At 37.7% G+C, this 15,520-nt stretch overlaps 2 protein-coding genes across 4 annotated transcripts in view; both read right to left on the bottom strand.

Moving 5' to 3' along the window:
• The window catches only part of LOC101738071 (autophagy-related protein 2 homolog A), a 70,225-nt gene extending 58,541 nt beyond the window's left edge, over positions 1-11,684 (bottom strand). For both annotated transcript variants that reach the window (XM_038020459.2, XM_038020460.2), the window contains exons 1-13: positions 11,408-11,684; positions 10,681-10,849; positions 10,078-10,218; positions 9,097-9,199; positions 7,385-7,972; positions 6,978-7,129; positions 6,449-6,607; positions 5,745-5,830; positions 4,741-4,919; positions 3,767-3,945; positions 2,985-3,117; positions 1,460-1,630; positions 459-633 (exon numbers count right to left, since the gene is read on the bottom strand). In XM_038020459.2, coding sequence (XP_037876387.1) covers positions 459-633; positions 1,460-1,630; positions 2,985-3,117; positions 3,767-3,945; positions 4,741-4,919; positions 5,745-5,830; positions 6,449-6,607; positions 6,978-7,129; positions 7,385-7,972; positions 9,097-9,199; positions 10,078-10,218; positions 10,681-10,849; positions 11,408-11,575 — 2,403 coding nt within the window. In that variant the 5' untranslated portion in view covers positions 11,576-11,684. The remainder of the gene's footprint in view (positions 1-458; positions 634-1,459; positions 1,631-2,984; positions 3,118-3,766; positions 3,946-4,740; positions 4,920-5,744; positions 5,831-6,448; positions 6,608-6,977; positions 7,130-7,384; positions 7,973-9,096; positions 9,200-10,077; positions 10,219-10,680; positions 10,850-11,407) is intronic.
• A 1,590-nt stretch (positions 11,685-13,274) lies between these two features.
• LOC101740716 (uncharacterized) lies at positions 13,275-15,446 on the bottom strand. 2 transcript variants are annotated; one of them, XM_004923287.5, is made up of 3 exons: positions 14,985-15,446; positions 14,661-14,744; positions 13,275-13,595 (listed from the first exon to the last, which is right to left on the bottom strand). In XM_004923287.5, exons 1-3 carry the CDS (start codon positions 15,121-15,123, stop codon positions 13,384-13,386), a joined length of 435 nt encoding a protein of 144 aa, XP_004923344.1. In that variant the 5' UTR covers positions 15,124-15,446; the 3' UTR covers positions 13,275-13,383. The 2 variants fall into 2 exon arrangements, 1 of the variants encoding a protein (XP_004923344.1); XR_002431934.3 differs by lacking the exons at positions 14,661-14,744; positions 14,985-15,446 and adding an exon at positions 13,935-14,230.
• Positions 15,447-15,520: the final 74 nt, after the last annotated feature.

The raw sequence follows: 15,520 nt of genomic DNA, 5'->3' as shown, positions 1-15,520 counted from the left end.
CACAAATGAGTAATAGTCTATTTATTTAAAGGCCGTCTGGTGTAGTGGTAAGTGACATGGTCACTACAGAAGGGGGTCGCGGGTTCGAATCCCGCCAAGGGGAGATATTTGTATGATAAATATAAATGTCTTTTCCAGGGTTACGGATGTATATTAAATATATGTATGTGTATAATAAAAATCTTACATTTATTTCCGTTATCTGGTACCTGTAACACAAGTTCTTTACGAACTTATCACGGGACCAGATAACGTGGCGTGATTGTTAGTAAATATTTATTATTTATTTATTATAGTCTATACACTACACTGTCAGCTGCTGCAAACTATAGACGCCGCCATATTGGCCTTGGCTGCTCTGACGAGCGCTTTTCACTTTATCCCTACTCCGTGGCCGACCGTCACGTGACATGCAACACACAGACGAAAAAGTTTGAATAAGCAAAAAAAATACATACATGATAGTACACATCCAAACACGTGGATTTCACTGTCATTGTCGTCGGCTGGGGTCGTATGCTCGGCGATTGGCTGGAGCTTATCGTGGCGTTCTGGAAGTTGAACGTGAGGTAGTCGGGTCGCACCCGACGAGTCTCGTGGTCGATACCAGCACGGAGATCCGCTATCGGGAACCTGGATACAACATGTGCTCAGTGTATTGGAACCGTTGTCGGAATCGGCTTCATTCTACACGTGCTGGACGCTCTTTTGGAGACGGCAAACGAAAGGGCTAGTCTGGTTGAGGCGAGTACTGTGCCTTCAGTTAAATTCTGCAATGCCTAGCGCCCTCACACGTAGGTCCGGTCTTCCCGGTTACCCCTAAGGAGGCGATTTAAGGCGATTTTTGAGGGATTACTGGTAGCCCAGAGGCTTTTCTAGCTTCACTAGGACAGGTGGGCGAGCAAGGGCTCACCTCAAGAGATTTGCTAACAGCTACCCGAGCACCTCCAAAGGAGACTTACAACTCAAGAGTAACTGCTTCGCGAATGAATTTACTACCGGAGCGGAATCGCGACTCGCTGAGAAGTCCCGGCGAGAAACTCAACGGGCTGATCTAAAGGTTAGGTTGCACGTCGAACTCTATATTGGGTTCGACGAGTACGATTACCGGAGTCCCCAAGCCTGCTCCTAGTGTTAGAGCTGAAGGCGTCTAATGCAAGGGTTATTGGATCTGATAGATCCGTAAGGGCGTCGACGGCGACTGTCTTCTGCGTGATCAGAATTCGGATTTTAAGGAATACTTCTTTCCATACGTCTGTTCTGAACTAAGGATTAACATGTTTTCTTTAAAGCGATAGTTTTAGGAGAGTGACGTAGGCTAACTTTGACCCGAAAAACAAAACTATAGTATTTTTTTATCTTTAGAAAAATTTGTTGACGTTTACTCTTGACCGCGCGCGTGAAGTCAAGGCTAACATCTAGTTACCTATAAACCAGTATAATTGGAGTAAAATCATACCTAAGTATAGCGCTGAGATCAGGACATTGGAGTGTCAGGTTCAGTTGGTTCTGTGAGGGTGGGGGCGCGGCCGGAGCGTTTGGAACGGAAGCTGACCCGCCAAAGAACGTTGCTGACATTCTATCGATCACCGTCAAGTCGACATCTATATAAAACGGTGTGCATTTGACTCTGTAATAAAAGTTTTGAATTTAGAAAGACCTTGGAAGTGAAACTTTTTTAGAATCGTTGAGATTTCAAACTCGATGAAACGAAAAAGTAAATCCATAGACACAAATACATAAATGTATAGGATTCAGCCGGCGAGAGAATGAGATAAAACACATTAGGCGTTCTCAGTGTAGTGTTTTTTTAATACAGCGTCATCTATGAGATTTTTTAATACTAACGTGTGTATGAAACCTCTTGTAGTGAATTTTAATTTAGGATTATACGTGAAGTTAAAATATCAATTCACAGAGGGCGCTACCTCATACTATAAAAGATAATTTACAATTATTTACTAATGACAAAATTTTACATATACTTAGACATTTAGGATAATTATATTTTAATTTTTGAAGGTTTCACTTCTACCACGTGTGAATTGCACACATGTTTTTTTTCTTTCTTCTTCTTCTTTATTCCTTGGCTCCGACACGGTTTGTGTATTAGCCAGCGTCAAGTAATAAGATTTTTTTAATTTGCCGCTTTAACTATTTACAGTATTATGAATAATAAAAAACGAAGGAAACTAATTGCGACATAATATAAATGATTAAAAACGAATTAAGTTTACAGATGAGATGACATGTGATGAAATATAATCTCAGTAAAATGGTGGTCATTTACTGAGACTTTTTCGATGGACTTTTGAGGATCCCGATAAGCTACGTCCAGCGGTTTTGTTTCATTTTCCCACATTTGTGCACTTTCACAGATTAATAAACCAGTTAATAAACCACCGTTATTACGCATTTAAACCTGAAGAAACACTAGATAGACAAAATAAAAGAAATCACACAACCTCACTCCTCGCGTTCCCGCCAAAAAGTAAGGTTTTTTCTTTAAATATCTATTACACACGGCCAAGGGAAACGCGCAGGAGCCAAAGATAATGTAACAAATTCCCAGACTGTACAGGTTTTTTTAACTTTAGTTTTCCCATTCTAAGGCCGAAACAGCTGAATGGAATGTCATTTTTTATTTATTTATTACCACTGCTGGTAAGTTACCAGCCTTTAGGTTAAGGTGGTTTTGACGTTAATTTTGAGTTTTTGTTTTATTATTATTATTATTTCTTTTCTTTTATTCCGAGATTGTAGTTAATGTTTTTTTTACTTAATTCTGGTATACTATATGAAATGTTAATGAATGCAATATGGATGCAAGATCTGAAGTAAACGAAATAAATAAATAAATACATAAAAATACGAATGTACTGCCCACTTGATGGTGAACGGTCACTGTGGCTCACGGTCGTCAACGATGCCAGGGACACAGAGAAGCCGCTGCCCGATTGATTGAAAACGATTGATATACTCACACAATATCAGTGGTAGGATAAACGACTTTGTTTTCTCCGGATATTTTGACATATTTGGATGTTTGCTTGTAATTAATTCTGATGTTGGCAAGCGAGTTTGCTGTACTTCTTTGACTTGAGCCATCGCAGTCTTCTGTAAAATGAAAATCGGTCTCAATTTAGCTACATTTAGAATTTTGTGAATAATGTTTATCGAAATTCGTAATGTTTAAAATCATTGTGTATAATAGATTTTTTGTACTATTATTGAACCGGTTTTGTTTTAATGTTGTCTGTTCAAATAAAAAATAAAAATAAAATCTCCTAATGCTCGGCGGTGACTACCGTCAAATGTGTTCTATGTGTCATGTATAGAACACACACATTTGCTGAGACTACTCGCGTGCCATTTTTTTTATTTTTTTTATTGCTTAAGTGGGTGGACGAGCTCACAGCCCACATGGTGTTCAGTGGTTACTGGAAGCCATAGACATCCAAAACGTAAATGCGCCACCCACCTTGAGATATAAGTTCTAAGGTCTCAAGTACGTTACAACGACTGCCCCGCCCTTCAAACCGAAACGCATTACTGCTTCACGGCAGAAATAGGGAGGGCGGTGGTACCTACCCGCGCGGACTCACAAGTGGTGCTACCACCAGTAATAATATATATATGTTGATAAAATGATACCAAATAAAACACAATATCTTTATTTACAAAGATAAATATCGCGTATTAAGAGAAATGCCGCTCAAACCAAACAGCCTTTCCCCCTCCCCCTCGATAGAGTTTTTAACATTACCTTTATTTTCAAAGCGCACTAAGTCGTAGCTTTTGGGTTTGCCGTCGTCGCTGTCCGTGCACGGATGATGCAGACGCTCTCTCACCAGGAGATGTCTGACAGCCGCCTCGCAGACGGTCTGGCTGCCGTGTGACGTCACCTTCTCGCTCCCGTCCAGAGTTATTTCAGACGACAGCAACCTGAAAATGTCGAGTCAGTGAAGAAGACATTACTGGTACACAAACATGATGACCAGGCAGACTTCGTAATGCCTCAATCGATAAATAAAAGACACAAACAAAAGGAATCCGTCCGACGGGGGACATCAAAGGGAAAACAAAATTGCTATTTTTATTTAATTCCGAGCATTTTTACATTTATCTACCTTTTAAACCTTCTCTGGACTTCCACAAATAATTCAAGACCAAATCGTTCAGCCGTTCTCGAGTTTTAGCGAGACTAATGAATATCAATTCATTTTTATATATAGAGATAGAAGATAGATAAATTGGGTACAATAAAATCGAGAGAAGCTACTAGTTTACTAGTAAATGTTACGGAAGAATTATCTGGCAAGATCTGATTGACGTGAAGACTCTTTGTAGGCGTTATCCGTCGCGATACAGGGTAGGATTACCCAATGTTTGTGTACGTTTACTGGTGGTTGGACGTCTTGTGAGTCCGCACGGGTAGGTACCACCACCCGGTCTATATCTGCCGTGAATCAGTAATGCGTTTCGGTTTGAAGGGTGGGGCAGCCGTTGTAACTATACTTGACACCTTAGAACTCATATCTCAAGGTGGGTAGCGGCATTTACATTGTAGACTATTGGCTCCGGTAACCACTTAACATCACGTGAGCCGTGAGCTAAGCAATAAAAAGTATGAGTGAGTGTGTGAGTGTGTGTGTGAGTGTGTGTGTGTGTGCGTGCGTGCGTGCGTGCGTGTGTGTGTGTGTGTGTGTGTGTGTGTGTATGTGAATGACAATTCTGTACCTCAAATGATTTCTCTCGGTAGCTTTATCTATAGCTTTGTTTATTGAATCGAATACGTCGCTGTCGTGCGCCGGTGAGGGTTGTAGATCTTCGAAAAAGCTCTCGCTCGCTTCTTGCATTTTCTTAGCGCTGCTCGGGGAAATGCAATCAGAGCCGCTGGATGTGGAGACCAGAATATCCTGTGCGGTACGATTTAGTTGATTACTTTAATCGAGTTTCATATTTAAATATACGTATGTATTTCACCTGGTATCGAGGTATAACCAAATTTTAGGTCGCAACGTAAAATCCGCTGCCCGCCTTGAGACATGAGACATACCAGATCCTGTAGACCGAAAAGTAAACAGTCGACGTCGCCCAAAACACGTCATTACGGATCCTCCTGATCTACTAACGGTGCTTTAAGGTACCACAAGCACCGGCAACCCTCGAAGGGCTCGACGAGCGAATTAACCCACAGACACAGCCCACTGAGTTTCTCGCCGGATGTTCTCAGTGGATCGCGTTTCCGATTCGGTAGTAGATTCTGCGAAGCACTGCTCTTGCTAGGCCAGTGTTAGTACCACTCCGGTTTGAGGCCCGTGAGCTCACCTACATGTTAGGGCGAAGCTGATATAGCCTCTCAAGGCTATCAGCATAGGTAGGATTTAAAAATGAGGTAGGCAGCGGCTTGGCTGTGCCCCTGGCATTGCTGAAGTCCATGGGCGACGGTAACCACTCACCATCAGGTGGGCCGTATGATCGTCTGCCTACAAGGGCAATAAAAAAAAAATTAGACATGAGGTCGAAGCCTCAATTGTATTGCTGAAACCGCATCCAATAGTTGGGAATGCGTGACTGCTTCGCGGCAGTAATAAGCTGGGTGGACATGACCAGTGACGATTTTGACGTATGCAGCATTAGAGTAATGTCATTTAACAATCAGCTTACTGATTTAAGGTTTTATGTCAGAATTGCCGATAATCGATTAATAAATCGATTAACAATTAATCGATTAATTGTACCTTGTGTAAGAGAACGCAGGATACCGATGAGAGTCTCAGACTGACGTGCGACACTTCGGCTGTTGGATCGCCATCGATATGCGGAACTTGAAACAAAACATAAACACGTTCACGTGATTTAGATACACGCAGCTCATAAAAGAAAACAAAAAAATACGATGTCTTTCAATGTCTTCAACGCCACTGCTTCTAGTACGCGTTTTAAATTTAAATTGTTTGAATCAAGCATTGATTTTGTTAGCAAGTCGCAGAACCAACGAAAAAAAAAATAACATCGATGAAAAAAAAAAAAAATTAAGCTTTTGTCGGTTTTAATGAGCCAGATACGAAACTCATTAGCCATTGTAATTATTTCCAATTCGGCAAGAATCATATCATAATAACTGCACAAAAATAATGGCACAAAAGGCCATTCAGTAGGAAGTGAACGAAAGACAGAACGAATAAAACGTTATCAAAACTACATTTAGGCTGGGTTGACATGGCATTGTCCTGCACGTTTATTTGCAGTATACGTCTTAACGAATGAAAAATGGTACATACATTGTACATTGAACCATTCACATGTCGTTTGTACTGCCCCACCCTTCAAACCGAAACGCATTAGTGCTTCACGGCAGAAATAGGCAGGGTGGTGGTACCTACCTGTGCGGACTCACAAGAGGTCCTACCACCATTACAACGTAGTAGAGTTGAGTGCTTACCCTTTTTGTTTCTCTTGATCCGAGGCTGCATGGTCGGCAGGTTCACGCTCGAAGATATACTGGCGCTCATCGAGCTGGCTGTAGACGAGAAGCTCTCGCTCAACTGGTTGCCGGCTGACGTCATCGGAAGAAACTTTTCGTTTTCTGACTCGTTCTCTTCTGCAAACATTAGAAGTATTGTCTTAGAGATCTTATAAGGCTATATATAGGCTATTATTCTTTCGTGAACGGACTTTTTTAGAAATCGCGTAAACTATTGTCTTATGTGATTTTTTCGATACGCGGGTAGTACTAAAATATTTATAATTTTATAATATTACAAAAAGATACTGTGATAATTAATTTTCATTAGACATTCACTTTGTCATATCTTTGGGCTTTGGTATACAAACAAAAACAATGAATATATTTCTTTAGAGACAGCGACTAATTTACTAAATATGGTGGTTATTGCGTCATACGCGTATAGCTACATACCTCTATCGTTTTATTTATACATATAGCTTTCGTAAGCTAAGATGACACTCACCATAATTAGGACCGGACCATCCGTACATGTTCGATGGTTTTGAGTATTGCCTTTCAAAGTTACCCAACAGCTGAGCCTCTATTAGCTGGAAATCCACCGGTCGCATCGGTTTGCATTGCATGTTTACACTGTTTGAACGCATCGGTATGTTGCTGAAAGGTTTTTATTTATTTATTTTATATAAACAACATTAACTTCAATTCTTGTAAATTATATTTTTGTCAATCACAGTGACAGGTATCTAACAAATAAATAGGTATTTTATTTTCAGACGATTTCAGCAGAATTTTCGAAGTACAAAAACCTATGTAAATGACTATCCTAGTGATTTTTAAGGAAAAATAAGTAAATATGGAACTAGGGGGCGAGAGAATACTGCTCAATTTTGAAACAAAAAAGAAACTTGCCTTGTATCTTCTAGATGTGGTTGATTCAATGCGTCAATCAGCTCAGTTATGGTGTGGAGCTGCCTTGGAGACACGAAAGCCACCAGTGATCCTAGCAACACTCTAATTTCAATTTTGGGGCCCTCCACTTCATCTGTATGCTTTATCTTCATCGACAACTCTTGTTGTCCAGTTATCTTTGCAAGAAGGATTGGATCGGGCTGATTAATTTTGTCATCCGGTGACAATTCTGATGTACTCGTGCTATTCCTTGACGTTGTTACAGTTTCTCCTGCTAGTTCTGGCTCTATCGTGGACAAAACACTCCTTGTTTCATAGAAGACATCCGAAGCCATACTCTGACAATTTATGTCTGTTGTTTCAAATGGATTATGTTCAGTCTTATCTGGTTGAGAAGAAACAGACTTTTCCATGATAAGGCTCCGCGACATAGTTCTCAATTTCGATGGAAACTCATCAGTATAGAGAGCCACACCGTCAAACTTGATTTTTTTATTGGTGTAAGTAGCTACGATGTATGTCTTAGTCTTTTCTGGATTTGTCACATCAGGGGCTGGTTCAGCACCAGCTTCGTCGAAATAATTGATACTGTAATTAATTTATAAGAATTGAATTTGAAATCTTTCGTTTCGAGTTCCAAGTTCCAATAGATTATCTAAGTTTTTTTTTTTTATTGCTTAGATGGGTGGAGCTCACAGCCCATCTAGTGTTAAGTGGTCACTGGAGCCCATAGACATCTACACCGTAAATGCGCCACCCACCTTGAGATATAAGTTCTAAGGTGTCAAGTATAGTTACAACGGCTGCCCCACCCTTCAAACCGAAACGAATTTATGCTTCACAGAAATAGGCAGGGCGGTGGTACCTACCCGAGCGGACTCACAAGAAGTCCTCCCACCAGATTGCCCTTGTAAGCAGACGAGTATACGGCCCACCTGATGGTGAGTGGTTACCGTCGCCCATGGACTTCAGCAATGCCAGGGGCAGAGCCAAGCCGCTGCCTACCGTACGCGTAAGTGCATCTATCCTATGTTATTATTAAGTAAAATTTAACATTTTCATTGAATACACAACAATTAGTTTTGTATAATTAGTTAATAACTATAGACAAGTTCACGGCCAATTTGTTTTAAAGTGGTAGCTGGAGCTCATTGGAATTACATTGTGAATGTCACTCCTCATCATCAGAAGTTGAAGTCAAGCTCTGATTACATTGGACAAACGGACTCTATATATTGGTTCACTCTTTAAAGGCGTGAATGTTTTTTTTTTATTGCTTAGATGTGTGGACGAGCTCCTAGCCCACCTGGTGTTAAGTGGTTACTCAAGCCCATAGACATCTACAACGTAAATGCGCCACACACCTTGAGATATAGTTCTAAGGTCTCAGTATAGTCACAACGGCTGCCCCACCCTTCAAACCGAAACGCATTACTGCTTCACGGCAGAAATAGGCGGGGCGGTGGTAGCTACCCGTGCGGACTCACAAGAGGTCCTACCACCAGTAATGTATGACAAATTTATCGAACAAAATAAACCAGCATGTTATTAACATATAAAATATTTTAAAGTTCATTTCAAGACAAACATGTAATTAATTCAAGTACCAAATATATTCAAGTCGTATTTGTCGGCAAGGTCATACAATTGTACACGTTTAGATTATTGTAATCAATTATTGTAGAGGTCAAATAAAACTAGACATTGCTTACTTCTTTACGTGAATCTCTAGTGCTATTCCTCTGTTGCCATTCTTGGGTACATGCTCTATCCTTATTTTTGTATTTATGAATTTCACTTTCACCCTGCTCAGAACTAGAATGGAAAATGTTATTGTGTGTTTATTTTTGTGCAATTATGAGGTGTGACTTTTTTATTTATTAATATTTAAAGCTATTATCTATACTAATATTATAAAGAGGAAAGATTTGTTTGTTTGTTTGTTTCGAATAGGCTCCGAAACTACTGGACCGATTTGAAAAATTATTTTTCCATTAGAAGCCGACATTGTCCCTGATGAACATAGGCTACTTTTTTTTATTTTTTTTTTATTTTTTTTTTTTGGTTTCATGTGTGTTTTAATGTTTCCGAAGCGAAGCGAGGGCGGGTCGCTAGTATATGAATATAATAAAATAAAAAAAATTAAACTACTTTATAACTAGTAAATTAATGTACAATATTCTTTTCATGTTGACATTCTCATTACTTTGGGGTCATGACTTGCCCCATGGCACGTTAATAATTCTTTGATGATGCTCCTCCATCTGTGTCTATCCTTGAAGTCATGCCCAGCATCATATAGCTTGGTGTTTAAATTGAGCTAATTTGGCCAGCTGTTTAAATTTACTATATAATAACAAAAACTGTAAATGAGTCGACTATTATCAAAGGCGGCAATCTGACTTTTGGACAATGATTGGTAAATCAGAAAAACGAATTATTGACTTTGTATTCCATCGGCAGTCACAAAACTCTTCGGAACGACATCTTAGATAAATAACAGGTTAACTATTAACCTTTATTTAATGCAGGTTTTGAACCGTATTCTTTGAAGGAGACGATTATATTCAAATCAATCTGTATTGACATATCAATAAAATTTTGTTGTCCAAATGCACAGATTGCCACCTTTGATAATAGATGACTCAAATTTTGTAATTCAATTATACTTAAATGTATTAAAATTGAGTTACTTGAATCAATAGCGTGTGCAAACATTTCAATTCCTTCAACAGCATGTGTTTCTTGAGGGCCATCTTCGTCACGGAGGCACTCTGCAGCTAGCTGCATGGACGATGACATTGAAGACCACATTGATTCCAACATTGATGATGCTGTAAAACAAGTTAAGAAGTGTTTAAGTATGTAATGTATCTCATCAAAAAATTAACTAGCAATCATGCACAGCCCTTTTAACCAGAATGGCCATATGGAGTTGGCCTATGATAATAGCCGTAGCCTATCATTTCCTATGGATATCGCAAGAAGCCTCTGAAGGATTTCAAAGAATCGAGTATTATTTATCAGAATTTACTAGTAAATAAAGTTTATTGTAAAGTTGCGTGAATGAGCACCAAATGTCATGCTAATTTTTGCAGTGAAAGAATATGACAGTCCACATTCTAATGGAAGCCACTAGTAATTAAGACAGAGATAAACAGTTTAATTATACTAATTACTGATTTATCAATCTCTAGGAATAATCATTCTAAAGAATTAATAACCAGACAAACTTTCATACCTACTTATGCAATTTTCTTTTGCTGAAAATATTGAGTTATTTAATACCAAATTACCTGGCTCAGCCCGCACTTTGGGTTGAACTGTGACTGAGAGACCATTAACTTCAACAATAGAGTCATCTTTTAGCAGAGTCGACCACGGGATTGTGACAGTGATCTCTTGCATATAACCATCAACTATTTGTAATGGCCAGTTTTGTGAGTCCCCTAATTCATTGAGAGCCTAGAATCATAAATTATCAATAAATTATAGTAATTGATTGACTTATTATTCAACAAATATACGTAGAGACCTAATCAAGAAAGTTTTGTGTTTGTTTCTAAACACAGGATCTTGTGTCTTGTGCGTATTGTATCTCTTGAAGGATTATGTGTGTAATATTGATTAACTGCTTTGAATATTTTCTTTTAAATTAAAACTATTTCTGTTATCTCATTTACGAATGTATACTGTGCTGTAAAATTAAATTACTTAGTTATATTATTAGACCTCTAGTCCACATAGGTGATTAGTGTAATGATTGTGGTAATTAATTTCATTGAAGAAAGAACAAATAAATATTATTGTAAATCAAATATAAATTAATGATATATGATATAAAAGGCGAATGCTCGATGTCCTTTGTCTTGTAAGAGCGATAATAACACGTGCTAATATGCGTAATGCGCACTTCGAATTGGCAGCCATGACTTCGGTATAAGACACAAATAAGGGTTCTCCATTGTTAAAAACATTAAAAGTCGCGATCTTTCGTAAATAGCATAAATAATGTATACTTACCTGACAATCAAGGCTAACATCGCACACTGTCCCAGTACCATTGTATAAATCGACGCTCAGCTGATCTAAAGTAAGTTTCTGTTCAAGAAAATTACCCAAATAACGCTGTAAAAGATATCTACAGGCTCTCTTCTTAATGCTTTCAGACCATGGTAAGTACCACAACATTTTTTTAAAGCTCTATAGTTAACATTACACTGGGAATTTCTATTTTTTTGTGTATGTAATGACTATTGTGATTTGCGTACGATTGACTTACGAACGTAAATAAACAGAGCGTTCCGTTTTACGGATTCGTTGTTTGACATTTGACAGAACTTTTTTAAAATTATTAATTGGACTAGGCTTTTGAACTTTACCCACATTCTAATTTAATATTTTACATTTGGCTGCGGGAAAATTAATTCAGAATGTAATTTAGTAGATTTACATGAAATTCATTATGGGATGAAATTTAATGAAACCAAAGGCATGAAATGGGATGAAATTGGAAATCGTGATACCTGAAGTATAATAAATACCCCGCGCGTATCAAAAAATGTACTCATGGAGTTGCTTCAATCTTGCATGCAGGTTCTGTTTTGATTAGTAAATGTGTACTAAATAGATGTTCACGAACTACTTCCATGATGGCAGCAAATAGAATCGTGTAGTAAAAATCAAACCTACTAAATTTATAAGCTTATTATTATTATTATTTATTTTTTATTGCTTATATGAGTGGACGAGCTCACAGCCCACCTAGTGTTAAGTGGTTACTGGAGTACTGGAGCCCATAGACATCTACGACATAAATGCGCCACCCACCTTGAGATATAGCTTCTAAGGGTCTCAAGTATAGTTACAACGGCTGCCACACCATGCCACACCATTCAAACCGAAAGACATTAATGCTTCACGGCAGAAATAGGCAGGGTGGTGGTACCCACCCGTGCGGACTCACAACAGGTCCTACCACCAGTAATTACGCAAATTATAATTTTGCAGGTTTGATTTTTATTACACGATGTTATTCCTTCACCGTGGAAGTCAATCGTGAACATTTGTTGAGTACGTATTTCATTAGAAAAATTTGGTACCCGCCTGGGCTTTGAACACCGGTAACATCGCCAAACACGAATGTACCGGACGTCTTATCTCTTAGGCCACGACGACTTCAAAAGGCTGGGCTTGCATTTTCTGTGTAGTACCATTTAGCATTTTTATGCCACGAAATTAATAATACATTATTACAGTTTCAAGAGCGAATCAGCCATTATCTAAGAATTTGATGAGATGAGACGGTTACGTGAATCCTTTGTATCTTCAATATGTTAAGTTAAACTTAGTCCAATTTACTCTAGTCAGAGCTTCGACCCATTCCCATTAAGCTCGTCGATTACGACAATGAGTTCGACGAGCGAACTAACCCATAGACACAGGTGACACAGCCCACTGAGTTTCTCGGCGGATCTTCTCAATGGGTCGCGATTCCGATCCGGTGGTAGATTCTGCAAAGCACTGCTCTTGTTAGTGTTAGCAAATTCCCTCAGGTTGAGCTCGTGAGCTCACTTACCCGTCCGGGCGTAGCTGGAATAGCCTCTTATGCTACCAGCAAATAGGTAGGAAAAAAATGCCTCATAGAGCAGTACTTTAATATTTAGTTTTAGTTTAAGATTGAAAAGAAATGTCGCCTATGGCTCCCACAGAATTTTCATTATATATTTACCTTGTAAGCGCTTTCATAATAAATTACATATTATGTAGGTAGGTACAGAAATCTAATATTTTAGTATTATTATATTTGCTTCTTCTAATTAACTGTCAGTCAGGCCTAGCAAATTCGTTGAATCAGGGCAGTTTTACATTTCGTTGATAATAATTGAAATAAAAATAAAATAACTGTTTATTTTAATTGCACATTATTTGGAGTTCAATAAAATAAAATAAAAAGTATTTAATCACTATTTGCGTTTGTTTGTCGATCTCTTCTTCAATTATTTTTCAGAGCACTTGGCAGGAATATCTTTTTCAGATGTGTTTCCATTACAAGCGTAAATCGTCAGGTAGAATAGTATAGCACCAGAGTCAGCGGGAAGGAACACAGTCGCACCGAACTCTTGGTTTCCAACTCCCTTCTCTGAATTCGCCATAATGTTTGTGTTGTTTATTAAGAGAATTATCTCTGCTTTCGACACCAAGACGGATGCTAAAATTAATGAAAATCATAAAAAATATTTTTATCACGACAATGTCTATCATGATTTATCTAACATAAATTTCCGCAAAAAGCAGAGGTCACATGGGTCAGACGACAAAAAAAACGCTCTGTCCGCTTGATTACTTATGTCTAATTTAAAAGTGAATAAGAGGTTGAAATATTTTATTCGGTTTTCGAGAGTCGTAGACATAAGATACATTTATTCAGTTTACATTTAAGTCAAATTACATTTCGTAAGAGAACTGATATAAGAAAACGTTAGAAATTATAAAAAAAAAAAACGCAAGGTTAAACCGTAAAAGTAGTTTTAATTAACATGATACATACGGTTTTTTAAACTTGGTTTCTTTTCGGTACTACCTTCTGGTATTTTCCGATCTAACTGTCAAATTTCTAGATGCCGTCATATGTACTTATATCGTCCTGAGGGATTTTTTAAGCTGCGGTTGAGTTCTGCCTATTTTATGAAATGGTGCTAACCCATGTTTCGGTTTAAATGGAACCGCAGCCTATGTTAAATTGTTATTGATACTAAAGTCGTAGCAGACGTATTCAGTTTATGACGTCTAAGGGTTTTTGTAACAGATTGAAATGAGGTTAAAATCTGCATCAGATGTTCATCCGGTGTCCTGTTCCGACTATGTTGCCATCACGCAGGCACACATAATAATATCTAACCATTTATGTATTGCGTAAAAATAATATCGTGTAGTATAAGTGAAAAATATATTTCTATAGCTCCTAAGCTCGTCTTCATTTGTAGCATAAATTATGCTAAATTATGCTGCATATTAAAAAACTAAGCAATAAACAAGTGCATGGTAAATGGTATTATTGCCTTAATGTAAATTTATGTTTTCATTAAATTTATTCTTTCAAAATATACGCATCTGTCCTTCAATTCCAAACAATTAGGTATGAATAGTATATACCTACCTAATGAAAGACCTATTGAATATTAAATGAAAAATTTACTTTTATTTTTGAAGGTGTGGTTTTAAAATAAGAATTTTTTACATGGTAATTAATGTATCTGTTGAACATATAACTCACGATCTTCACTTTTGAAATATATATCAAGGACTCTGTTGTACCGTGTGTGCCCCCAAACCTTTGATTCCGAATAAATTATCTTATCTGAAAAACAATTAATAGAATTTGAGGTTAGGAGTAAACCTTCAGAAGTTATTTGTTGTTTTATAGACTTTTTAGTTTTTAAATTTTAACAATTAGTCTTTTCACTTTGTTTTCCTACTGCCTTAGCCACAACAGTCGAGTGTGCGTTTATTACATACCTAAATATTCTAAAATACAGCTTTAATGAAAATGAAAAAAAGAAGTACCGGAAGCTTTTCGAAACGAATAAATATAGAATACCTTTGCAACTTCCTAAAGTTAGAATTATTTGATAATACGGATATTCATATGCGACACTTTTTCGTTTAAAATGTAGTCTCCCAGAAGCCTGTATAGCTATTAATCCAATAATAACTATTATTAAGCACATTTGTCTCATTATAAAATCGACACAAGACTTAAAAACCTTCTTCTGCGATAAGTTATAATATACTAAGTATTCAAGAATCTAGAACCAAAGTACACCCGGCTATGTCTACATTCAGGTTGATAAAACAAGGTATTGTAATATCGTGTTAGCTTTCATGATTTTCTATGCAGTTGTTTGAATTCCGTAAACTGATCGAGTCTACCCGATTACATGGACATACATACATACAAATATACATGTTTATATATATTTCACTGCGCTGGTGAACATTTTCATATTTGTATTTTTTTATTGATTTTTTCAAGTGCTTACTAGAGCCCATGGAAATCTACGACGTAAATTTCGCTAATCACATTGAGACAAGAGTTCTAAGTTAATTGTAACAGTACGATGGCTGCCCTACCCA

This window comes from Bombyx mori, chromosome 25 (genome assembly GCF_030269925.1).
Source record: "Bombyx mori chromosome 25, ASM3026992v2".
Classification (NCBI taxonomy): Eukaryota; Metazoa; Arthropoda; class Insecta; order Lepidoptera; family Bombycidae; genus Bombyx; species Bombyx mori.
Note: the sequence above shows the minus strand (reverse complement) of the source record. Positions and strands in the feature narration are given on the sequence as shown.